The sequence below is a fragment of the Alligator mississippiensis genome, chromosome 3 (genome assembly GCF_030867095.1).
Source record: "Alligator mississippiensis isolate rAllMis1 chromosome 3, rAllMis1, whole genome shotgun sequence".
NCBI lineage: Eukaryota > Metazoa > Chordata > Crocodylia > Alligatoridae > Alligator > Alligator mississippiensis.
The window spans coordinates 189,277,695-189,303,965 of record NC_081826.1 but is presented as its reverse complement, the minus strand read 5'-3'; the positions used below and the strand labels follow the sequence as shown (position 1 = coordinate 189,303,965).

Sequence of the window (26,271 nt, the reverse complement as noted above, 5' to 3'; positions counted from 1 at the left end):
TAAATGAAGCTACTTATTTCCCCCTTTTAACACTAGCCTCCAAACCAGAACTAGAACAGGAGGAATAACAACCTGCGAGAACCCTCAGGTTTCACATTTAATGTAGTAGCACAAACATCTAAAAAGAAAAATGGAAGCAAAGAGCCATTGGGCACCACAAAAATGAAAAACAACCCCCCACCTAGATATTTGCCTAGAAATTACCTAGATATTTATACAATCTTCAGTTTTTATTCAGCCAACACATAAAGTTCCTTCACTATCATCTGTGAACTATAGTTGATTTGTACCTATTATGGGGGTTCAAAAAGCTTAAATCTGTGGCTAAATATTTCTCCAGACCTGCTCTCTTCCCCCTCCACTGAACACACTCACCTAACAACACTACAAAACAGCCAGTCTTCATTTCAAGCCCACATTTTGCAAAGATTATTTTAATCTTCTTTCATCATGCCCAGGTTTGGCAGAACCTCTAGTTCCAGAAGAAGTTAAACAGCAGTTCTATCTCAAAGCTTAAATAAAACACCTGGTCTCAAATGCAATGCCAGAAACAAGAACCACAAGCCCAGATCTGCCTGCAACAGAACCAGCATGCTCAACACTTCAATTTTTTTATTTATTTATTTATTTTTTATTAATACAGTAGGAATTCACAGGGATCAAAACATCCTAAACAACTGAACTTCATTATTTACTAAAAGGCAAATCTCAAATTTGCAAACTTGTTTCAACTGCCCACCCCCCCCCTTACATGAAAAGTTATTGTTTTGCTGAAGTTTGGACATTTCTAACATTTAGATCTTTTGGCTGCCAATACAGACGTTTTATGCATTTTAAAGTTCTTATGCTACAGGCACTCAAAAATAGGGGAAGGCATTGTGAGTAACTCTTCTACAATCTTATTTCTTCACCACGCAGACCTGTGTCAACTCTAGTGTAAGTGCAGCATGAATTACTGCATTTGCTGAGTTTTAATGCACATAAAGGAATTGTGTCAATGTTCAGGCTCATGTTTCTGCAAAACCATTTGGATAACCATTATCCTCTCTTTATTATTAAATATATATTCTAGATGAGTACAATCACAGCATTGTGCAGTTCAGACCAGGTACTACCAAGCCAGCATTGGATCGTTAATGTAACATTTTTGTCGGTTTTAAATCTTTTCTGTGCAATACACAAGTGAAGGCAACTGGATCTTCAAACTGGTCTGAGAGGACCTTGATCATGTAATATCCCACACTGGACTGTTTCCCATTTGTGTTATTAAACAATTTAAGAGAGAAGTAAAAAAATACTTGATCACAGGAAAAACTGTCCATTGCAAATCATTAAGGAAGTCCTTACATTTCAGCCCATGTACCACATAAGTGTCCATAGTACTGGTGCTTATGTGCTTTGCTTCAAAGTGTGCGCAAGGAGAATTCTTTTACACACAATTTGGAAGTATTCACCTATGGAGTAAAGTGTTTAACTTGGACCATTTCTGCTGAAGCAAGGCCAGCACCAAGCAATTATGAAGTCCAAATAAAATAGTCTTACAAGAAAGAAACTCACCTCCCTTCTTTCCCACTAACCCCCAAGCATAATGCACAACACCAAAAAAAAAAAAAATAGTTGTTGGCAACTAGTTTCCTAGAGGCACCTTCTATGCAGAAACATAATTTTTTCCTCAAAAGGCTCAGGAAGAACAGAGCAGTACCTGACCACATGTGTTTCACTACAGCAATAAAACAATTAATTTTTAATTTAAACTTGGGGGCAGAAAGGGAGTGCCTGTTCCTAGATCAATCTAGGTCATTTTTTCTTGGTATCAGTTCTGTTTCTATGAAAGTCCTGTTCTCTCTGTCATTTGCTCTTCTTTTATTTAATCTATTTTTCCTTTTACCTTTTTTCCTGCTCTAGTTAATGACAGCTCTGAATTATTGTCAAAAAGAAATGTGATGTTCCTCCCTCACCCTGCCAGCAAATGCAGAGTTCTTTGGGCTTAGGAAACACATAATTGTGCTCAATAAGTCTGAAGAAGCTAAGAGGTGGGATTTTCAAAAGCACCCATGTGGATACAGAGCATAACATCCTGCTGACTTTGAATGGGAGCTCTTTTACTAAGTCAAAAGCTTTTTTGAAAAACCTGTAGGAACAATAACTTTTTCCTACAGGGAGGGACAGGGATATCAGCTATTCCTTCAGAAAGATCTCTTCATGATAGTTACTCTTCCTCGGCTTTAAGGAAAATACTTTTTAAAAGCAACTAAACATGGAAACAAAGTCTAGCACAGTGCAATGTTCTCATTTAACAAAGAGAACCTCCAAAAGTAGTTATCAAAAATATAATCCAGTCTAATAAATAAACAGGTTTAACCAATAATTTGAAACCAATGATTAAATCGATATCCACACAAACAAAGTGAGTGGTGGTGACTCAATGTTCTTCCACAAAAAGAACATGCCATGTGTTTGTATCATGTATGAGCCTGCTCTGCATGATGAGATGTGAAACATGTTTCAAGACCCCACTGGGGATGCAAGTAGAAGACTGCATGGTTTGGGGTCAAACTTCTACTCAAGACTTACTGTGATAAGGCACAAAGATATAGAAGTCTTTAAAGGAAACAATAATGGCTGTGGAAAATGAAATAAGTAGTCTGATCACAGATCAATTGTCCTGTCTCATGGCATGCAATTCCCAGTTTTCAAATTTTTCCCCCAGGACTACCAGTAAAGCACAATTTAAATCAGCAAGTCTATTTCTGATCTGGTTTTATCCAGTACCCATGGTAATATTTTATCATTTACACATTCTCAAGTCTTCTAGCTAATACTTTATATTAACAGGACAGGTAAGACAAAAGGTTTGCAGGCAATAGCGTCCACAGGTACACCCTGGGGAATTATGCAATTATGCACCCATGCAATTTTGCACATAAAAAGCATGCATAATTGCATAATTTAACTGCTGCAGGCTCTGTGCCTCCACCTCCATGATGTGGAGGCACAGAGCCACACAACTGGACACCTGGGTAAGTGGGGAGGGGAACTCCTGCCTGCAGGGAGGCGTGGGGTGGGCGTGGAATTTATGGGTGGATGTGGGCCACACACCATTGAGCCCAGTTGGCCAGCTCAGTGCCTCTGCATGGGGCTTCCAGCACTACAGTGAGAAGCCATCCATGGAGGCAGAGCCTGCCTGGCCCAATGGCACATGACTCCGTGCATCCATATGTGGCTTCCCGCTAGTGTGTTGGAAACCCTACATGGGCAGCTGGCGCAGCCTGGCCCGATGGCACGTGGACCGGGAACTGCATGCTATCAGGCCGGGTGGGAAGCCACACATGGAGGCACAAAGTCATGTGCCATTGGGTTGGGCGGGCTCCATGCCTCCATGTGCGGCTTCCTGTTAGAGTGCTAGAAGCCCCATGTAGAGGCAAGGAGCCCACCCAGCCCAATGGCATGCGGCTCCTGGACCACATGCCATTGGGCTGAGCCAGATGGCACCAGCAGGCTGGGCTGACTCCGTGCCAACACACGCAAGCCCTGTGACTTAGTCAGAGGTGCACACCACTGGGGGCTCTGCCTGCCACAGCCATGACTTTGCCAAGGGCCTGCTGCCACTAAGCTGCCAGCAGCAAGGGCTGTTGTACCATGGGGGGGATGGGGAGGAATGTGTGGCGGGGGGCCCACACCCACCTACAAACTCCACCCCCCCAACACACACACCTTCACAACCCCCCCCCACACCCCCCGCACACCTCTCCCAACCACCCCACAACCTCCCATCCCTTCACAAACTCCTACAAACACTGCCACCTGCCCATATACCCCCATGCCCACACCCCCCATCTGTCCACAAGCCCCCCTCACACGTTCCAAATCCCCCCACCCATCCAAAGTATCTGCATATCTCTCTAAAGAAAGTTCTAATCGTGCTACTTAGTTTAATTTGTAAAAAAATAAAATTAGTTTTGCATAATTTTGAGTTTTTCTGTGCATAATTCCCTGGAGTGTACACAGGTATTTAAAGCATGAGAAATATTTTGAACGACAACTGCAAATTTCTTTAGAGTCCCTCACTACAACTCCTGGTGAGTTACTCTGAAAGTTACCTCTTCACGTACAATTTCCAAGTTAGAGCCACACAACCATTTCAGTAGGAAAAATGGAAGAATTGCATCTGCATAAGATGTGAAGAATCTCCTTCTCCCACAGCCCCAGAGGGCTACAGCAATAGGACAGAGGCCCAATTATCCTTCATGTTAGTGGCATTATGACTTTTGGCCTGTGGACCGGATGAGTTGCATGGGGCCAGTCCATAGGCCAGATCAGGTCCGACATGCCTCAATCTGTCCTGCCCCACCTCCACCTGGACCAGCACACCGGAATCAGGCCCTGCAGGCTCAATATGGCACATAGAGCCACATTATCTGGCCCGCAGGGCTCCCCATGGGTTTAGAAATTTGGCAGCAGGGGAGCAGCAATTGCCTGCAGGATGAGGTTTAAACACCCCTGCTTTAGGTAGCTGAGTTGCTACAGAAACACCATTCATAACCAAAGTATTTTTCAGACGTGCAAAGTTTTCTTGCCCCTGAAGAATGAATCTGCTATGACTGAGCTGCATCCTCCATCACGAGGTAAGTCTCATCTTTGCCTTGTTGGAAAACTAAAAGACAAAGTAGTCATAGGTGCAGTCCCAGCCAGAAGGGAACGTCCAGTTTGGAAATCTTTCCAGTAAGGCGTGCAGCTGAGGTGACTTGTGATCTTCCCCAAAGAAGTAATGTGCTGCTATGGCGAGAGAGACTATCCCATCAAAATAATTTTCTGTAGCCTGAAAGTGAGAAAGGACAATGCCAAGTTTACCAAGTGTTACTCTGTACCCATGATCCCTTCTCATTGTAGATATAGTTCATCCAGATACCACTTCTTCCTGCAAGCCTGGTAACATTCTACATGAGCAACTTCAATCCCAAGTGCCACAGTTCAAAAGTGAAAAAACATCTCTGTGTCTTCAATGATACCAGCCAAATTCTGATATGAAAGAATCTTTCATGACAAAGCAGAAGAGACTTTGCAAACTACAGATTCTCAGGTAAGAGAATCCACATGATTACAGATGTTGGTCCAATATTACAACGGAGTTAGGAATCTAACTCTGCTCCTAAAGCACATGACCACCAACTTGCATGGATCGCACATGTTAAACCACACTCAGAACTCAGCTGCATCTGTCCTTGAAGGGATCGGCATGATCCACAAGGAAAGGAAACAATCCTGCCAGAGTACTCAGTTACTGAGAGTTACAGCAAAAGCTTTCCAGGTCTGGAATGAACAAGCTGCTCCTTCATCCCTGCTGGATCAATTCAGGTGTCAATGTTTAAGGCACCTTGCAACAGCTCATTAGCAACTAAATGAAAGTAAGGGTGGTTCGTTGTAGCTGTGTGAGTCTTTGGGCAGATGTGGCAAGGTTCTTTGGGTAGATGTGATATCTTTTATTAAACCAACTAAATAGTTGGAAAAAAGTTCTTTGCAAACTTTCAGGCACAAACAACCATTGTCAGGCATGAACTTTTTCCAACTATTCAGTTGGTCTAATAAAAGATCTACATCTACCCAAAGAACCTTGCCTGCCCGTATGCTTAGACCAACACGGCTGCAACCAACAACCGTTACTTTCATTTAGTTGCTATAAGCCGTTGCAAGTTCCCTTAAACGTTGACACCTGAATTGATCCAGCAGAGGTGGAGCAGCAGCTTGTTCATTCCAGATCTGGAAAGTATCCCTATGCCTGATAAAGCATGTCTGTGCCCAAAAGCTTGCAAAGAACTTTTTTCCAACTATTTAGTTGGTCTAATAAAAGATATCACATCTACCCAGAGAACCTTGCCTGCCTAAATGAAAGTAAGGTATCCAGGTTGTAGCCATATTGGTCTAGTGGCAATTAAATAATTTTTGGTCTAATAAAAGATATCACCATTACCACAAGTCCTGCTTCCTAAATGAAAGTAATTTATTTATGTTTAGATAGGAGTTCAGCTCCCAAAGCCTGGCTATCAAACAGCCTGCAGCCCATGAGAGTAAAACACAAAATAATCTCACACATTAGCCACAGGAGGAGTTTCATCTCCAAGACACCATGCTGAAAGTAACTTATTTCTGATTACGTTATACAGGAGTCAGATGACTCACTTGAGCTCCCAAAGCATGGCTATCAAACAGAACTGCAAGACTCAGGAGCTCTTCAACAGCTCAATCTGGTGCAAGCATTCAGACACGCATTGAACCATCTTTGTCTGTCCAGCACACCTCTAACTCTAAAGCAGGCTCCTGTCTGAACACAGCAGGACGCCAGTCAGCTTGCATATGTCCCTGATTCCACTTTGAAAGATGAATTGCTGGTTGTTTAGATTGCCTAATCTAGGACAGAATAAAAGGTTTTGAACCTTCCTAGAAGAAAGTCTCCCAAGGAATAAGCTATCCCAAGACCTGTGACAAGATAAACTTCCAGAAATGCTGAGAAATTTCCCTGGCATTTGGGAAAAGGCAACTGGGCCCCCTGACTTCCCTGGGACCCGCCTGGGTATGACTGAACTTCAAAAGATAATGGGAACTGATAAGAGGATCACTTTATCAGGCTGAAAACAACAGAAGGAAATTTATAGACAATCTAATTTGTTCCTCCCCTTTTCGCTTTCCCAAATCAAACAAAGGAAGAACACAAGGAAGAACAGTACAAAGCAGTTTTAAGTTAAGATTAGTTTTAAAACAGGATCAGGAAAAGGATAAATCTAAGCTAAATGTTAGACAAATTATAATGAGACTTGAAAACTGCTGAAGCAAATCTACTTGAAGGAAAAAATGGATGTCTGATCTGTTCAGGTTTTTCAAATTTCCTAGAAAGCACACTAAAATATATGTACCGCAGGAACAATAAGCTTATAGCAGTCCTGAGAAGACAGACCTAATGACAAATTGGGTCTTCCATATCCCCAGCTTGTATTAATTTATGAAACAAAGCAGATTTAATTTTAATCAAAATTTCATCGCCCTCACCGTCAATTCTATCCAGAAGTGCCATGCTGTAGCCTGCAGGCCATGGGAGTAAAAGACAAAGTAATCTCCTCTCACATTAGCAACAGGAGTTCCATCTCCAAGAGACCATGCAGATAATGTTGACCCTTCATGTGGTCGAACATAAAGTGACATATGACTTGGACCTACAACAGACAGGAAAACAGATCTGTATGTATTTATGGAAAGAGGAAAATAGAAGGAAAAAAACTCTAACTTAATTCTAGTTGGCTCTGTCCCAATCACGTTGAATTTCATTTTGTACCAAGATCTATCTTGTGCTCTGCCAGATGCATCTCCAAATAAGATAAAAAGCAAGCAGTTCCCTTTTCCATAGCAGAAGCTGCACTCACTGATGTGCAGCAAAACAGAGAGAGAGAAAGAGAGAGAGAGAGTGTGTGTGTGTGTGTGTGTGTGTATATACATATTTTTTTTTACATACATATATGTACTCCTCACTTAATGTCATCCCGGTTAACTTTCTTTTGTTATTTTGTTGCTGATCTATTAGAGAACATACTCATTTAAAGTCACGCAATGTTCAATTATAAGGTTGCAGGGAGCTGGGAGGAAGCGAGAGGAAGGCAGTGCCACAAGCATGGACGTGTACATAGCCCCAGGCAGCCTGCAGAGCAGCTCCAGCAGGTAAGTGGAGGGGAGTGAGGGGGGGAAAGAGAGGGATTGAGGCCCCTGTAGGGAGGGAGCTGACCAGGGCTGGAACTGCTGCCCAGCTGGGTGGGACTTGGGGCCAGGGGCCGCAATTTGCAGCTGCAGGGCCCCAGCGGGGAACAGGATGGGGCAATGGGTAACTCATCCGGGGGAGGGCGAGCTCCCCCATGACCTGGCGCGGCAGGGAAGAGAGGAGCTATGTGGGGATCTCCTTGCTGCTGCTCACCCCATGTTGCCCCAGCGATGCGCCTCCTGCGCATGGGGCTGCAGTGAGGGCAGTGGCATGGGGCTGTGCCCCTCAAAGCAGCAGCAGGTGCAGGGGGTATGTCGCCAGGGCAGTGGAGGGAGAGCTCTCAGTGGTGAGGAGATCCCTACGCAGCCCTGCTGTCCCCAGCTGTGCCTGGTCATGCCTGCAGGGCTGCAGAGGTCCCGGAGCAGGGAAGCAGGAAGGGAGACCACGTCCGCAGCCTATGCCTGCCCCATGTACAGATCTGGGGGGCAAAGGTCCCTACTGCCCCCCTGTAGTGCACACAGCAGCAGAGAGCCACCCTGCCCAAGGCTGCAGCATGGGGGAGCAGGGGTAGGGAGCTGCAGATATACAATGTCTTTTGTCTGGCAAAAAAAAAAAAATTCCCTGGAACCTAACCCCCCTATTTACATTAATTCTTATGGGAAACTGGATTCACTTAACAACATTTCACTTAGTCACATTTTTCAAGAACCTAACTACAATGTTAAGCGAGGAGTAACTGTACAAGTAAAGTATATATGTATATACATACCTACATACATACACCCACGCTTATTTATTTTAAGTCTATCTCATAACTGGGGATCCAGGTTTTCTGTTTGCCACAGAAAAACATGGATTTTCTCCTTTAAAGAAAAACCTGGGAAACTGAGAGTTTCCCCTTGCAAAGCCAACAGAGCTCCAGCCTGCAAGGGGCTGTGGGAAGCAGGATGCAGGGGGTGCCACGTGCATGTGCATATATGCACATGGCAGCCAGGCAGCATGGTGGTGAGCAGCTCCCACAGCTCTCTAAGGAGTTGAACAGCTGAACATGTTGAACACAATGTTTTATTGATATATTTACAATTTTACAGCAATGTGGAAACCTACCATTGCCTCAATCATTATAATAAAATAAATTCTAAATACCTGCATAATTTTGGCATTTGATTTTGACTTTTTTTATCATGAAAAAAGCAGAGCTCTCCTGGTCCTCTTCCCCTCTGACCCTGCCAGTGCGTGTCATTCCCGCCCCACAGCTCCCCCGGCCCTGCCAGTGCTCTTCACACTCCCAACCTACTGTCCACCACCCCAGTCCCCCAGTGTGAGGAAGGGGGTGAGTATATGGGGAAGGGGGGAGGTGTGGGCACAGGCAATGTGTGTGGAGCCGGCCCCACAGGTGACACATGGGGAAGGGGCAGGGGATATGCGACTCCCCCAGATTTCTGTGCCCACAGCAGGGCACAGGGCTACAGCCTAGCTGGACCAGCTTCAGGCAGGAGCCATCTCCACGGCCCAGCAGGCGGGACCCAGCACAGAAGGGGGCACTGTGCCATCACGGCCACCAAGGTGAAGCACAGTGATGGTGGTGCAGAGTTGTGTCCCTGCTGATGCTGGGAGGGCAGGAGGCACCTTACCTTCATGGCCATGATGGCACAGCACTCCCTCCCAGTCGGGTCCTGCCCACTGGGCCACAGAAGTGGCTCCTATCTGGAGGGGTCCTGCCAGGCTGCAGCCCCACATCCCACTGTGGGCACAAAAATCTGAGGGGGCATGTGCTCCCCCCTTCCACCCCACCATGTTGCCTGTGCTCCTCATGGCTCCACAGACTTACCTAGAGGGAGCTATGGGAGCTGCTCTCCACCACACTGCCTGGCTGCCACATACATGCATGCGCACACACATGCATGTGGTGCCCCTTGCATCCTGCTTCCCCCCATCCCAAGCAGCCCCTTACAGGCTGGGGCTCTGCTAGCCTGCAAGGGGAAACCCAGTTTCCCAGGTTTTTCTCCTTTAAAGGAGAAAATCCACATTCTTCCGCAGCAAACGGAAAACCTGGATTCCCCAATAAATAAATAAGTAGCTGAAAAGGCAACAGATCATTCAAAATAAGTATACAATGTATTGATGCATTCAGTTTCCAATTGCAACACGGTCAACATGCTTTATCATGTGCCCAGAATACTGTAAAGTTCCCAGTTGTGGATTAGTCCCAATAAGTCCCCTATTCCTGGGATGGCCACTTGCAAGACTAGCATTTAGGTGTGCTTTATAAGCAGTCACTGATTCACAACCCAGAGGCCATCACTCACCTGATACTTCAAAAGTTAACTTTGTGGAATCCCAAGGCGTTCGCTGCTTGCTTAGAAGTTTAAAATGAACAGGGCTTTTTAGAAAAAGTTCTGGAGCAGGAAGATACCAGGTCTTTCTGTAACACAAAGCATTTTAAACTCAATACAACACCTTGAGGTAAACACTACCAGCTGAACACAAGAGCAGAGCCAGCCATAACGTTGTAACTGGAAATATTCAAGAGTCACATACTCAAAAAGATAAAGATGAAAGATTAACAGTCTGTGGCCACAATCATAACATTTACATGGTCATTCAATGAAAAGCAGAATTGCCATTATTATGTGTTCATTCCTCATCTCCTTTCTTCAACTTTCTTCAACTGTCCAACAACTTAATGTAACACAGGTTACAAGAGAATCTAAGTAAGGATTTGGGGGATTTCCAAAATGCTACCCATGTTTGGGTATAAGGACATGACATTAGTTCTCATGTGCCAGCTCTTAAGCTTCCTGTTGTCTAGTGCAGTGTGGAAGAGACAGCGTAGTGCGACTGCCCATTATGAAAATTGCTGTATTATTCCTTTCCTACAGAATTAAACTTCCAAATGATGCATTCTGGTATTAAATCTCAACGTTCTTAAAAAAGAGGCTGCATTATTACCAACCTGAAGAAAGTATGCACAGGAAGCATCCAAGGAAAGCCACAGTGAGGGGCCTGCTCCTCACAAGGAGCTCTAATGGTTTCATTGAGTTCAGGTATATGAGCAGTGATGTGAGATATTCCAGTGTAGTCATTCCCATTAATCCATATTCCAGAATCACTTTTTACCAACTTTCCATCTAGACCATAAAATCTTCTGTTCGTATGCTGGAAGAACAAGAAATAAGCAGAAAAGCTATCAGGCACCTGGCTATTTGGATTACATCAGAACCAAGTCTAAGACGCCCTACACTGGGGTTACAACCTACAGCCTGTGAAGTCAAGGGCTTTGGTGGCATTTCATCATGGGGGAGATAGGCTTTGCCAGCAGCAGTTCCTTGTGTCACAGCTCAGCGGTGGGGAGAAGCAACGGTAGCAGCAGCTGGCAGATCCAAGCACTGGCCCATTTCAGGTCCAAGCTAGGTCGTTCTGGGCCATCGTTGACAAACATTGCTTACTGCTGGCCTGCACAAGTACCCACACGTTTTTCACCAACTGTAAGCATCTCCTGTGGTATTAAAGGAATTTTTAATCTAATTACTTATATGCCCCCTACATCCTATGCCCCCTACATCCTGTAATCATAGCAACTAGAAGTGATTCTCAACCAGGGTGCCACAGTTCAAAAGGTTAGGTCTGCAAATACCTACATGAGATTCACAAGATAAATGCAGATTTCAAATAGGGATCCACAATGTTAAAAATACGCTTCTGTGTTGTCATCCGATTCCTCTGCAATAGAAGAATTGCTCTACTAGTTTCGCTTGTTTTTTTTAAATGACTACAGAAAAGAACTGGCTTTTTCCACGGGGTACCAACTCATAGCTAGTAAGACTGAAAACTCCTGACATCGAAAGACTGTGCTGCCATGTATTTACATATGGCCCCTTCACACCACCCTTTATAAAACACCAGTGTTTACTGGGCCTAGTTAAACCCTGAACAAGGGTTACAGCTTCCAAGGACAATCCCAGTGGCCTGCCATGATTCTGTCAAATGACTTGCTTATTTCTTAATCCTTTTTAAAGAGATTTCAAAAGCAAAACAAAGCCAAATTACATTTCATCTTTGCAAATTATGCCATTACTGTGCAGCAGCTCATTAATCTGAGCATGTGCCTGCACGTGCCATCCAGCTTCTTGCTTGCAAACATGCTGCTGGCTCATATCCAATCCATTCCCACCAGTGACAGCCCCACACTGGAAAGTGATCCTTGCAAATGGCCCTCCAAGTCTGAGCTGTGCACCCAGTGCCCACATGAGGAAAGCATCTGTTGCTACTGTTTCTCCCAGTGACAGAATAGCAAAAGCACCCACTGCTACTGCTTCTCCCTTCATGGGAAATGTGACTGTTGCTGAGGCCCTTCTGCCACCCAATGCCACCAAAGTCTCTGTCTGGCTGGATTAAAAGACTTTGCAGGTCAGATCTGGCCAATGGGCTATAGGCTGCTGACACTTGCATTTATACATTTTGTATCAACTAGTCACTGGATAAATGGAACAAAGAATATTGGGAGTTAAGATCAGAACCTAGAGCTCCCACCCTTACAGGAGATGGCCCTACTCTCTGGGCTCCAGAGGCAGGCTCCATCTTGCAAGCTTTTCTTCAGGCCCCAACATCCCTTAACCTTCTTTCCACAATGTGGCCAGGCTTCAACAAGAAGCACGGTAGATGCCCTCAACCCTGTTGAGCCCACAGCCCAAGGATTAGGACACTTTCCTAAAAACTTGGGAGTTCAAGCTGCCTTAAATTAGAATCCAGGTCACCTACTTTTTGGATAAGTGCCCTAACCCACTACACTACTGGGCCATACTCTTCCCATACCCCTTTACTTTACACTGACGTCAATGCTGCTGCCCATCAGTATATCTAATGTGCTAGTTCAGGTGCTATGCTAGGCCTCTGCGGGAGCTGGATCCCAACAACAAAAGCACATAAGGCTGCCCCATAGAAAGGAGGAGAGAACAATGTGCTTGTCCAAGTGGAACAGGATCACAATTTGGAGTTGCATAAGGTTACTCATTGCCAGAATGGGAAAACTGCATCTGTGTAAGGTGGAATAGGATCATACTCCTGAGATACAATGCATGCTTGGGGCCAACAGAAGCAAAGACTTTGATATGGAATAGGACTGGGTCTGAGCCTCTCACACCAGGAAGGGAAAAGACTGAACTTCTAACACATGCTACCACAGGTCCTCAGCACTGCAGCCCATGAATGAAGGCAGCAGTTCTCATCCACACCTGCCATAAATCTCAGAGGTGCAACGTGCAGCCTGGTTGAAGCCTATCTGGTTCCAGGGAGAAGATACCAGGAGCTTCTCTGGGATGACCAGAGGCAGAAAAGGCTGAGCCAAATGAGAGACTGAATCGAGACCTTTAAAACAGAAGTTTCCTTCTAGGAACCAAGGAAGTACAACTGAAGCCTGAATTGTATGTTATCACATCCAGGCAGTCTTTAGCTCTACTGAAAACGAGATATACTCACCATCCTCAGAGATGTTAAGTCCTGAGATGTTAGGCCTTGACCAAAAAAACCATTTTCCTGCACAGACACTCATACAGCGATAGTTAGAGCAGTACAAAGCCCCTTTTTGCTGGACAACCTCAACACTACTCACGGGGAAAGACAGAAGATTATCTACCACCTTACAAGAGAACAAGGCCACATATGGTATAAGGCTCGTCTTACCTGGAGTGAGACTCGTTTAGGCCTTGGATTAGCTGGATCAGAACTGTATGGAAAGAAGATTCCACTGCAAACAAGAACTAATGTAACCACAAATACTGTAGTTAAACTTGTTAGAGTCTTCTTTGTACTTTTAGCAAGGTAGATGAAGTTTAGCTAGAGAATAAAGGAGACCATAGTTAAAAGAATACTACATTTAACAAGAAATATTACTAGTATACTTTTAAGAAAAATAATTGTATGCACTTGAGAGGACATTTCATTATCTTCAGAACTACCACTTAATGTGATGCAAGACTTCTGAACATCACCTGCCAGCTTAGAAGACTGATTGGATAAAATAACATGCACCCTTCTGAGCATTTTCAAGCACAATTTAAAAAACAAAATATTCTCCAGGAAAAAGCTAGTAGCTAATCAATTAGAGGGCAATGAGGAATGCCTTATAAATACTCTTCAATCACATCTATCCTGCTCAGTGACACATTTTAAAGTTACATTCAACTCCCATTGGGCTGACATAAAAAATGCCTCAAAATTAAATTACGCACTTTCCCCTTGCATGGTTCTTAGCTACAAAGGTACTATAATAAGTATCTTCTTGTGTATTCTGCCCATGTTGGTTTTATTCAAGTAACAAGTTATAATTTTCTGCATTTAAAACTCCCTCAAACTTAACTTACCATGTCTACCTGGATCCAAGACAACTTTGAATTTAAGACAACCCCCCAGTAATTAGATTCTATATATGGAAAATTTGTAAATGTTAATTTTCCACATATAGAATTTATTACTGGAGGGTCATCTTAAATTTGACCTCCCAAACTGCTGCAGCAGGGTAAGCAGACACAAGGGGGCATGCAGCCTCCTTGTCTCCCCGCCCTCACAGTACTTGTGCCCTATTGCCTGTGTCCCTACTCCTGACAGTCTCTGTCCCACCATTCAGCAGCAACAGTGGCAGCTCCAGCCCTGGGATGCTGCTGCCTAGCCAGGCAGGAGCTGGAGCTATGTTCTCCATGCCCCAGAAAGGAATGGAGCCGGAGCCACACCTGACAGTAAGAGGCAGGGGAAGTGGGGGATGACAGAAGCTGTGGGAGGAAGGCAGCTGTTGCAGCTTTGACTCTGGATTCAACCTGAATCCAAGACAAAGGGCTCCCCCTACCCGGTAAGAGGGGGCCTTCAGGGCTCATCTTGGATTCAAGTAAATATGGTAAAAAAATCTCATCACACATGCAATGCATTCTTATACACAGGAGAATGTGGCTGATCAAGTACCTACAAATCAACTGCACTAATTAATCTACTTTCACATTAATGTGAACATTTATCTGGTTTTGTAGGAGCTTCTTGTGACAGCCTAGCTTTTTAACCAACAATTAAGACAACAGTGATGTCAAACATTTCTTTAAAAAAAATAAAATAGAAAAGCTCTATATATAGATCATAAGGTTAAAAGAAAAAGCCTTCTTACAAAATAGGAAGACAAAACTATAGTACTTTTCACAACAAGGCCTGCCATCACTACATCAGGTAGAATTTCTGTCCCACTTCGCCCCAGGATGGGAGTCAACATTTCAAATATTGTCCAGATGATGTACATTATATAGAGGTATGGAATAAGCATTCCCAGCATATAAATCATGGCAAATCTAACTGTGGCACCTAAAAGGGAAAAAAAAAAAGCAATAATCTTTAGACTGTGAGATCCACATTTTTAATTTGTTACTAATTTTTTTCTCTCTATCCTCCCCTCCCCACCCTGCCCCCGGTAAAAAAGTCACCATCACACTATACTTAAATTGTGAAACAATTAAGTGGACTTCTGTCCCAACCAATATGCATAACCAGAAAATGGATTTTGGTCCCATTTTTCATTCAAATATCTGACCAATGACCATAACTGAACATGGTGTTTGTTCATCTGAGTTTACACTGATACACAGTATATGACTCAAGCTACTTCTACATATCTCCATACTTCAGAGCTGCCCATAGCCTAAGGCAATTGTTACTGAAAGAAAGAAGACCAATAAGCTTAGACTAATCTTAGTTAAACTCAGGAAAGTAATTTGTGTTTCTCTCAGAAATTTCTGGGAATCATCTTTATTTTAGGTCACACTAAATGACTACTAAAACATTGCCCCAACTCAGAATAATTGAGATTGAGGCTTTTGAATACAGGAAGAACAAAAAGGAACAAATAAAAAAAGTCCTTACCATTTTGTTTGAATTCCATATGGACCATTAGCTTTGTGAGTAAAGGAAATGCTACCCACATTGCACATACAAATGCAGAGCCAAGACCTAGCTGAGTGACTACCACCAATGCAAGAGACCAACAAGCCAGAGAGACATCAAAGAACATCTCCCCCAGGTACTGCTCATTTGTATTCTGCAACCAAAAAAAAAGCAAATACAATGAACACGGAACATGAACAGTTCACAAATCAAGTATACTGAAGTAATCCATTAGAACTATTTCCTATGCACAGCTCAAGTTTTATTTGGCTAACTTGTATCCTTTCATATGCACCATGCCACCACCCTCTTTGTATAGTTATTAGGATTGTGCAAAGCTTTGGTCGCTGATTTGATTTGGCCAAGATTTGGCCCAATTTGGTGGCCGAACCTCCAAATTAAAGGGTCTCATGATTCAATTCAATTTCTCTGAATTGAATCGGAACCCTCTGAATCAATTCGGAGAGATTCAATGATTCGGACATAGACACAGCTTTAAACATTTTTTTCTTCATACCTCAAGGTACCAGGCAGTTCATAAACGTTGAGATGGTGGGGCAGATGCAGCGTCCCACAGGAGGGCAGGGGGGTCCCCAGTATGCTTGGCAGCAGGCCCGGAAATGGACCAGAAGCACTTCTGGGTCCACTTCTGGGTTCACCAGGGAGTACACTGGGGGGCCCCCCTACACACACCCAGCTAGTACCTCCTGTGTCTGGAGGGGCACCTGGGGTCCCCCCAGGGCTGACTGCTGAGCCAGAGGGGCACAGTGGGGGCCCCCTGAGCACTCAGCAGTGGACGCAGAAGTGGACCAGAAGTACTTCTGGTCCACTTACAGGTTCGCTGCCGAGCATGCGGGCTCCCCCTGTGCTCCTGTGGGATGCTCCATCCGCCCCACCATCGTAGCGTTCACAAGCCGCACCTGGTACCTCGAGATATGTAGAAAAAACATTTAAAGCTGTGTCTATGGCCGAATCGCTGATTCTCTGAATCAGCATTGAATCTTCAGATTTGGATTTGGCCAAATCTAAATCAGGACAGTGATCCAAATCAATTAATCGAATCGCTGTCCCCGGTTCAGGCCAAATCCGAATCAAATACAGCCCACTTCGCACACCCCTAGATAACCATACATTACAGTACATCAGAATGAACAACAAATACATAAAAATTAGAATGGAGATAATGGGAACAGAGAATCATAAACAGAAAGATATTTTCCACATGAATGGATTTATACACATTGCATTTTATTTCTGTAAACAAATTACTTCCTTTCATATTGTTATGAACGTGTGTGCATGTACTTGGTACTAAATGTGGGCATTATTAACTGAGAGTTTAAAAACATTTCAATATATGCCAGCATTTCAACAGAAGCTGTAACTATATCTCTTTGTATGCAGTGTATTAATACTGTGTATGCTATTAGACTGTTTTTGCATAAAGTCTGGGAGTATACTCGTTTATAAAATTAACATGGCCCCACAAGACCCACAAAACAATTGGGGAAGTTCTTTAAAATAAGACTGGGAGGGGAAATAAAGGCCACATGTACAAAGCTACAAAACCATTTGCACAGGTGCCAATTAAGAATATTTCAAATAGGTCTGGCCAAAAAGGACTATTTGTATGAATAAAGGTTTATAGTATCAAGGTCTAACCAAAAAAAGACAAAATGGCATTAGAGATGCCTACACTGCTGCAGAATAAATTAAAAGTTATTTAGTCTGGAGAAGAGAAGACAGAAGAGGGATTTAATAGCAGCCTTCAACTACTTGAAGGGTGGTTTCAAGAGGATGGAGCTAGACTGTTCTCAGTGGTGGCAGATGAGAGAACAAGGAGCAACTGTCTCAAGTGGTAGCAAGGAAACTTTAGGTAAGATAGCAAGAAAAACCCTCATTAGGAGAGTAGTAAAACACTGGAACAGGTTACCCAGAGAGGTGGTGGAATCTCCATCCTTGAAGGTTTTTCAGACCTTGCTAGACAAAGCCCTGGCTGGGATGATCTAGTTGGGGATGGTCCTGCTTTGAGCAAGGGATTGGACTAAATGACCTCCTGAGGTCCCTTCCAACCCTAATTTTTTATGATTCTATGAATTTAAGCGTTCCTGAACCATTAGCATTAAAGTGTACTACATTCTAATCAGCCAGATACCTATGACAGCCAAATGATAGATCAGCTTCCAGGAATTTTCATGCCATTACATAGAGCAGAACTTCCAGAAGACAGAATAAATCATGATTCAGCACATGTTACAACAGGCTAAGATACTTGTTAGAAACAAAGTCTGAATAGCTTGACCTAACACCTAAGATAAAGGCTACACATTATAAGATTTAATGCTTTCAATAAAGAAATTCAATTTTTAACTTAATATTTGGGCTGTCCAACAGGGGGTTAAGTTGTAGCCTTCAGGCTCCTTCCCATCACTCAAGCTGCAAGAACAGCTGGAGTCTCCAGGCTTCCTCTCCCCTCCTCTGGCTTTCACTGCCTGACCCTACTGCAGCAGGAGCAGTGCAGTATGGCACAGCCATGAGAAACAAGGGTGAGCCCAGGACTGCCTGGTGCAACTGGAGGTGGGGGCAGCTTCTCTGCAGTGTGTGTGTGGGGAGGGGGGGAAGAACAGTGCAGTGGGGGAAGCATGGGTGCCCACGTGGCATGGAGCCAAAGGGTGGGGCCAGTGACTTGCCCCAATGTGTTCAATGGGTGTACACTGTATGCTGCTGTGGCCAGCCAGGAAGTTCTACACTTCAATGTGGTCCCAGGGCTGAGATGGCCAATCAGCTGACTGGCAGCCCCAGCTCCAAGACCACATATGGGACCAAAATGTTTCAGTTTCCCCCACTTCCAGAGATCTACAAGGAAAGTTGGGCAGGCTTAAGTGGCCTTATCCTGTCAGGAATTTTTGGGGCAGCACAGGCCCAAGTAATAGTGCAACCTCACTCAGAATACAGCACTAGGCAGTACAGCACAAAACTGAAGATATTGCAAACCTAGAAAATCAGGGAAGGACAAAGAATGATCACGAGCATGGGGAAAAAAACCAAGCAGATATGACTGAAGTAAATAAAGCGGTGAATGATATATACTGGGAACATCCATTCTCCCTGACTCATGAGACCGATAGGACACATTCAGGAAATTAAGGTGGTAAAATTAAAATAAATAAATAAATAAATAGATTAACAACAAAGGCAATAGTTGTGGCCTGGATGTCATTTGAAGGCAGAAGTTTTCCAAGGTTCAAAGAACAACAAGAAAAAGAATACCTGTACTTATCAGAAGTTAAGTACTAAGAATGTAGAAAAGACTATTACATTTCTTGCTTCAGGACCCAAAACTAATCTCATCATGACCTCTGATAGTTTGAGACCTAATGTGTACATTGGGGAAAGAAGTGGAATTATCCCACACCAGCTTTCTGTAATATCCTTGCACTTTCCCCTGAAGCAAATAATATAGGCCATAGTCAGAACCAGAATACCAGACTAACCAAACTGTAATTCCTATCCTTTAAAAAAGAGAAAAAAAAACCCCTCTTTCAAATAAGTCTTTGAGGCTAACAAATCTTTATGCATCTTTTGAGACAATAGAACTGACTTTAGTGTTAACTTCTTACAACTCTTTCAAATCCATCCCCCTCACCAATAATATCAGTTCCTATTTTAACTTCTGTCAACAAGCAGTAGACTATAAATATACTTACCTTATAATAAAACTTCTTTGCTAATGTGTGCACAAGGATTAGTTTAGCTGCAGCTGCAGTTCCGTATAAGAAGACAGAGACATAGAAGTGGGTATACCAGAAAAGAGATCGCCCAATGAGAGAAATGAACAGTGCTACAATAAAGACGGTCACCAATGTGGAGAGCCAGCTCACGAGCGTTAAGCCAAATGCAACAGAAAACTCCTTTATGTAGGAAAGAGCTATGGGTGAGAAAACAAACAAACAGTAAGCTCCAACTCAACACATCATTTTACACATTGCATCCTGTAGTTGTGATAATCTCCATCTTTATTGAGTATCCCAAAATTTTAATTGCCTTAAATGACTGAGAATAAGCCTCAGGGTCTCCCATTTAAGATTCTTTTACAGAATCAGAGCCTAAAACTCATTCAGTTAATTCCTCTGCCACTAAAAGATTTTCTATTAAATTGGACAAATCTTTTGTATAATTAGATGTCTCAAGTGAGCTTTAGCTCCCCCTGGAGAGATTTCCCACAGCCTAAAGAAACAAACAAAAAATATTTTTAAAAAAATCTGAGGATTTTGGTTTTTTGCATTTTCCCTACAGAATAGTTACCTAGAGTTTCATTTTGTTTTAAAACTAAAAGCTGGTTTCCTTTTCTCTCTAAATTAATATACCTTCAGACTTAATTGGACCTTTTATAGTGTCATTACTATTTCCTTTAGTTTTATTATTTGCTGCTGTGTATAGACAAGTGAGTGATAAAAACTTAAGAAAGCCCAACCCACTTGATTAACTATAAAAAGAACTGGATATTGAATGATTCAAAATTACTTTAGATTTTTTCCAGCTGAAAAGAAAGCATTCAATTTTTCATGAAAAGAGAAGCTACTCAGCATCTGTACATAGATGGATCTGAAAATGCTAAAGATTCAGGACCTAAGACAATTTTTTTTACCACTACAGTCATTCCAAAAGGAGTATCTTAATCCAGAGTTCTGAAGCAATTACCGCAGACCACTGAGCATACAATACGTTTCTTAAAGTTCATTTAGACACAGAACTGCAAAATCGGCTGACCTTTTTTTAATCATAAGAGCTCCTGTTTACTGTTAAAATTATCAAACTCCTGACTTAAAAAAAAAAAAAAATCGTCACATGGTTCTTAACTGGACTTACCCTTGTTTCTAGGCTGCAGTAATTTTTTGCCTATATAAAGGCTAGCAATTGCCGCTACGATATAGTTCATGATGGTACCCACACGAGCAGGATATGACAATACAAAGAGACCAAGCACATCAAAGAAGACCATATTTCCATGCTGATACTCGAAAGATCTGGCCAGTTTATCTGAGGTTGCTAGGTACTGTAGCATACCTAAAATATTGTCCCCTATTAAAAGAAGAGACAATGAATGTCAGAAAGACTAGCATATCTCTGTTAAGTAGGGTGTGAGAGAAAAAAGAATAATAGTAGAAAATATTGAGTCTTAAAAATATGCTTCTAATTTAGATTAGAAATGTGGTAAGACCTTTTACTGGTCTCCTCTTATATGGCTAGAAAAACTTCAGAACAGGCTGGTAAAGGAATCCTTAATATAAAAATGTTTGGAAACAAACATCAAAGCTCCACTGACATAAAATAGCAAAATGGAGCAAGTCAACCTTACAAAAGTGATATTTTGGTATCTTGCAACCATATTACTCTAAAAACACATATTTAAAAGTTGTTTTATCATCAGAAAAGAGGTACATCTTGATTTAAACTCTGCCCATATGACTCGATTCATCGACTCCTTGAGTGGACTGAATTGCCATCATGGGTGTTGGCAGCAGCCATGGCTGAGAATTTTGACCAGGGTGTGTCAATGCTCCTGCTGGGACTTAGACCTGGAGGTTCCTGGCTAGAGGGTCTTGCCCCTTTGCTCAGTCAGACCAATCACCATATTTGGCATCAGGAAGAAATATTACCTAGGATCTCCAGAGCATATTATAGAAGCAGAACATTGGCTTTTGCAAGTCCCCTGCTTTACCTATAACTGATAGGTCTTATGTTGCGTCAGGATTGACAGTAGTTTTATGAAGGAGTTTAAATTATGGATTTGTATAGGATGGTTTGGATAGGGATGATCCTGCCTCAGACAGGGGGTTAGAGCAGTAAGTCCCTTCTAGTCTTACTGCTCTATAATTCTATGACTGACCCCCTTCCCCCCAGCCTGACTTGGCCTAAATCCACACTTGGACTGATTTACAAACTCTGTTACTGGAACAATTCAAAATGAACACAAAGTTTGCTCTATAATTCATTTAACTATTACTATGGTATCTATTAAAGAAAGAAAAAGAAATGGTTGAGGGTAATCCAGAAAAGAATCAGGTCAAATCTGCTACTAAAAGGAATTTTAACATTCCTGGTAATGCCTTGCATATTTCTGGATGCTTCAGTTTTCCAGAAGTCTAATATTTTATAAGCTCCTATTTTAAGAAGTAAATATTGAGCCTGGAAAAATTATGACTATTGAGCAGATCTGGAGAGCAAATTCTCTTCGGTACAGGATGAGCTGACGCAGCATAAGCTTGCCCCAACCCCCTTGCAAGTTTGCTTCTGAAAGGACAACTTTGTTTGGTTCAATCTCCTTGCCACCCTTTGGACCCTCTGTCTCGGTGGAGAAAGTCAGAACAAGAATACAGAGATTTACAAGAAAACAGCGAGTGGTGAGCTCTGAATAACCATTAGACAATAATGATTTTGATTACTAACTAGTCAGATATAGGGTCTGTAGTTCATTAAAAATCCTGAGTCATAACATTCTGAGAAACATGATTTGTTTCCCAGGGATTTGCAGGGTATGTGTTCATGTTCAGGATGGGGTTGGATTTTAATTTTTCTATGACTTCTCTCTTTAAATTATCCCTTACTAATGGGTTATGAAATTTTCAGTTTGTAGAGCCAAGTTTTATGGGGAAAGGAAGCAATTCTCAAAGATCCATATCTCCTAAATTTTGATAGAAGTCAGAATACCAACCTGCCCTCTGAATTGAATCTGTCAAAATTCTGTCTGCTGTGTCAAATTTTGTATGATAAATGTAGCCATTTTCAATAAAGGCCAAGTCTATTCCTAAAAAGAGAAAGAAGTACAATCATTTACCTAAAATCTAAGCAAATATTTGAGACCTCCAAAAACATTTTACAAACAAAAGTATATTTTTGTTCAGCCAATGTGACGCACCCTGCAGTTCCAACAAATGTCTATTAACATCTTACAAAATGTAAAATTTAGGATCCTAGTATTATAACAGACTTGGAAATATTTGGTCCCATTGTATATGCAAACACTGTGCATGCCAGTAAAGGAGAACAACCCACTATAAGAGAAATTCAGATATCTACTTCAGCATTTGTGATCACTTCATCCTCTGAGATGAGCAGAAGCCCTAAAACTCAGTTCAAGTTAACTTGGTGACAGGTGGGCCATCTATAGCAGTGAACTACCACATATTGAGCCACAAAGCAAAAATCAAAATTCTGTGTTTTTCCGAGTATAATTCCTGAAGTTTCAGTGGAGTTCTACTCTGAAAGACAACTAAAAATGGTATTAAGGAGTGGGAAAGTTACCTTTAACAAATTTCAGGTGTCCTTCTTTTTTCTTGTTAACTGATGTTTTCCTAATTACCAGCTGCAAATTCTGCCTGGGCTCCTGCTGACTTTTTCCCTTTTGACAAGTTACTACTACCGGCTAGTGAAATTCTACCTTCACTGCACCTGTGTGCAACTCACAGTTGGATCAATTGTACCTGCAGTAACATCTGGCTATTTCTAGTGCTCTAATTGATTATGTACAGATACAACAGATCAGATGAACAATTCTGCTGAGGTAACAGAATGAGCAAAATCCAGTTCTCAAAACGTATCCATCTGTCAGCAGTGTAAAAAGGAAAGCCCTTTTCTTCTTTATTCCTTGAATATACACCTTTTCTTTTAACTTATGGTTACAAGTACTTCCCACCCTCCCACCCCCCTTCCACCAACACCTCTAACTTAAACATTTAACTATTTTAACTATGCACTATTATATTTCAAATTTCCAAGAGCATTTCCCACCATACAAGTAAATTTGTTTTTTCCCCATGGTGGATCCCAATAATACTTTGCTTCTCCATGGAGGTACGCTGCAATTTTATTTGCAGTTGCTGTTGCCAGCTCCTATTCCATTACTGAGCAATATTTCTACAGTCAGCAGGTAACAACTGCAGCTTTATATAACCTAAACCACGTCAAGAAGTACTTCCCAGTGATGACTACGTAAATGATAATAGTCAATGTTGTGACAGAAGAAGGAAATTTAATACATGCAAACTTCTTGTACTTTGACAACTTGGCATCTTTAAATTGTAATTAGGATTAACTATAACTTGCAATATTAATCTATGCCTCAATGGTCAGGATTTTCAGTTTGCCACAGCAGTTGGCACCCAAGTGCTGAAGAATTCATGAGCAGACACAAAGTTATGGCTCACTGAAGAACAGGATGTTTTGGTCTCTTACTATTTGATCTTCATTTTCAAGGGACATCAAAACTCAGGAAAGTGACTGCTCCAGGGGAAAGACACCACCCTCACACAGGTTAATGCAAACCCCAAGTTAATTTTCAAGATGTAAAAAAGAATGTATGGCTTAGAACCTGAACACACCCTTTCTTACACGGAGTGAATGTATACAAGATCAGGCCAATTTTATATGCCTAGGAAAGAATTAAAATATAGAGGCCTTTTAATAACATACCTGGAATGTTGCCAAAGTCTCTGTAGATACGGAAGTCTGTGTCTGCAGGGAGTAATCCACTTTGAAACACTTCCTGAGCTATCACACAGGCAAAAGGATGTTTGGCTGCAGAGACATATGCTTGTATCAACCAGGGATTCTCAGGTCCTGCCAGGAGGAGAGCAGAAGATTCACAAAATGAAGAATCATTTTGTAAATTTCAATTTGTAAATAACCTCAAATCACCAGAAGGGATTTCTCAGAAAATAATTACTATATTTACTTGAATGCAAGAAAAGATGACCCGCCCCCCAACATTCATCATGGGGCGGGGGGGAGCCCTTTGTCTTAAATGGGGGCAGGGAGAGGTAGGCAGTTGCTACAGCTCTGGCTCCGAGCCCAGGTCAGAGTCAGAGCCACACCTGCCTGCCCCAACTCCTGTCCCTCCCTGCCCTTACTGTTAGGCACAACCTCTAATCGCACTAAAGACGCAGAGCACACGAAGGCTCCATCCCCAGCCCAGCCAATCAGCAGCACTGCAGCTTCAGCTCCAGGATGCTACTGTGCAGCTCGGCAGGGGGCCCAGCTTCCACATGCTCCATGCTCAGGAGGAAATGGAGTCAGAGCCACATCTGACAGTAATGGTGGGCAAAGGAGGTTGGGCAGACACAGGGACATAGGCCCTACAAGGGAAGGCAGGCTGCAGGGGAAAGGAAGGGGGAAGAGTTCAAGGGGTCACCTACCCCTCCAGCTGCCTGCCCCCCTGCCACTGCTTTCCCTGCTGACGCAGTAGGGGGGACAAATTTAAGACAACCCCCCAATTGGCTGTGTAATAGAATTAGGTTCTATACCTGGAAAATTATAACAAATGTATGCATTTTCCGTATATGGAATCTAATTATTGAGAAAGCTTTAGGCTACACTGAGTTTAATCATGTCACTGAAAAGGCTCAGGGCATTGAAATCAAGTACTGGCTACACTAGAAAGAGGACTGAATTTTCTGGCACCTGTTATACATCTGTCCAGAAGAAACAACAAGCCTGCAACAGAGGTTGGTAAAGAAGTGCATCTCTCTTCACCACACCACCAAAACTACAAGCTACTAACAGTAAATCACTGGACTTAATAGTCAAGGGCAGCAGGGGACAGGGATCAAAATGCCAGTTTTAGGTCACTGAGTCCTGGAGTGTTGCAAAGTCCAGTTGCCAAGGACAGATTGTGCATTATGTTATTCTTCACAGATTCTTCCAACTTGCTCAGAACACTGGTGCGTCTTGCAGGGAGATCAACCTCATCCCTCTTCCCCTAAAGTAAGAGGGGGAATCTATCCAAAATGGAAAGAGGAGCAGATTCTGGAAGTACACCTACATCTAAATAAGGCAAATCCTCAAAGTAGAACAGGCACATTCAGTCATGCATCACCAGCATCTGGTTTATCAGCATTCACCAGAAAATGCCAACTTCAGAGAAAACTGTTTGATTGGGGTGGGGTGAAAGTAGGAGAAGAACATGCATTTCTGTGTTTGCAGAATTTCAGTCTTAAGCCTTAAATCAGTTTCATGCTACTACTTCAGTAACCTCTCTAATACATTGATCTGTATAAGACTGGGAGTTAAGATAGTAAACTGGATTGAAGTGATGGGGGAAAAAAAAACCAACTTCAGTTTCTCCTCTTTTATCATGATCATACCTCTACCACAATATCCATTTGCCAGCCACAACCTTTCCAATATACTGACTCTTCTAGAGTTTTTCCATGTCATTATCTTTCACTGTCAAATGCCTATTCTTTAGTACTGCATGCACATTTCACAAATCATTCACTTGTGTCCAGTGCAGTAAGTACTACTTCCTATAATTATGGTTATAAATCAACCTAAGAGAAGGATTTCTCTCAAAACTTATTTACATACTATGTTATAACACTCTTACTTTTTAAATAAAAAAATTACACCCATCTCCCATGACAAGCAAGCAAACTTAATTACAAATACAGCAGTACTTGAATACAGCAGCTACAGATTCAGCTTCTTTGGGTTACTACCTGCCTCTTGTTTGCACTACTCTAATCCCAGGTTCCCATTTCAAACACTAATTGCAGTATTCAATTACTAGTAAACATCACGTTTTTACTGCAAGGATAAAAATCAACCTTAATTGA

The 26,271-nt window shown here is 42.5% G+C and overlaps 1 protein-coding gene across 3 annotated transcripts in view; it reads right to left on the bottom strand.

Annotated features, from left to right (window-relative positions):
- Nucleotides 1-3,908: 3,908 nt before the first annotated feature.
- Nucleotides 3,909-26,271, bottom strand: part of ERMP1 (endoplasmic reticulum metallopeptidase 1) — a 55,915-nt gene continuing 33,552 nt past the window's right edge. For 2 of the 3 annotated variants that reach the window (XM_059724750.1, XM_019477996.2), the window contains exons 5-15: nt 24,131-24,277; nt 22,374-22,466; nt 20,528-20,740; nt 19,366-19,586; nt 15,638-15,812; nt 14,892-15,082; nt 13,424-13,576; nt 10,698-10,900; nt 10,051-10,166; nt 7,042-7,205; nt 3,909-4,819 (exon numbers count right to left, since the gene is read on the bottom strand). In XM_059724750.1, coding sequence (XP_059580733.1) covers nt 4,655-4,819; nt 7,042-7,205; nt 10,051-10,166; nt 10,698-10,900; nt 13,424-13,576; nt 14,892-15,082; nt 15,638-15,812; nt 19,366-19,586; nt 20,528-20,740; nt 22,374-22,466; nt 24,131-24,277 — 1,841 coding nt within the window. In that variant the 3' untranslated portion in view covers nt 3,909-4,654. The remainder of the gene's footprint in view (nt 4,820-7,041; nt 7,206-10,050; nt 10,167-10,697; nt 10,901-13,423; nt 13,577-14,891; nt 15,083-15,637; nt 15,813-19,365; nt 19,587-20,527; nt 20,741-22,373; nt 22,467-24,130; nt 24,278-26,271) is intronic. The other variant, XM_059724751.1, reaches the window with a different exon arrangement.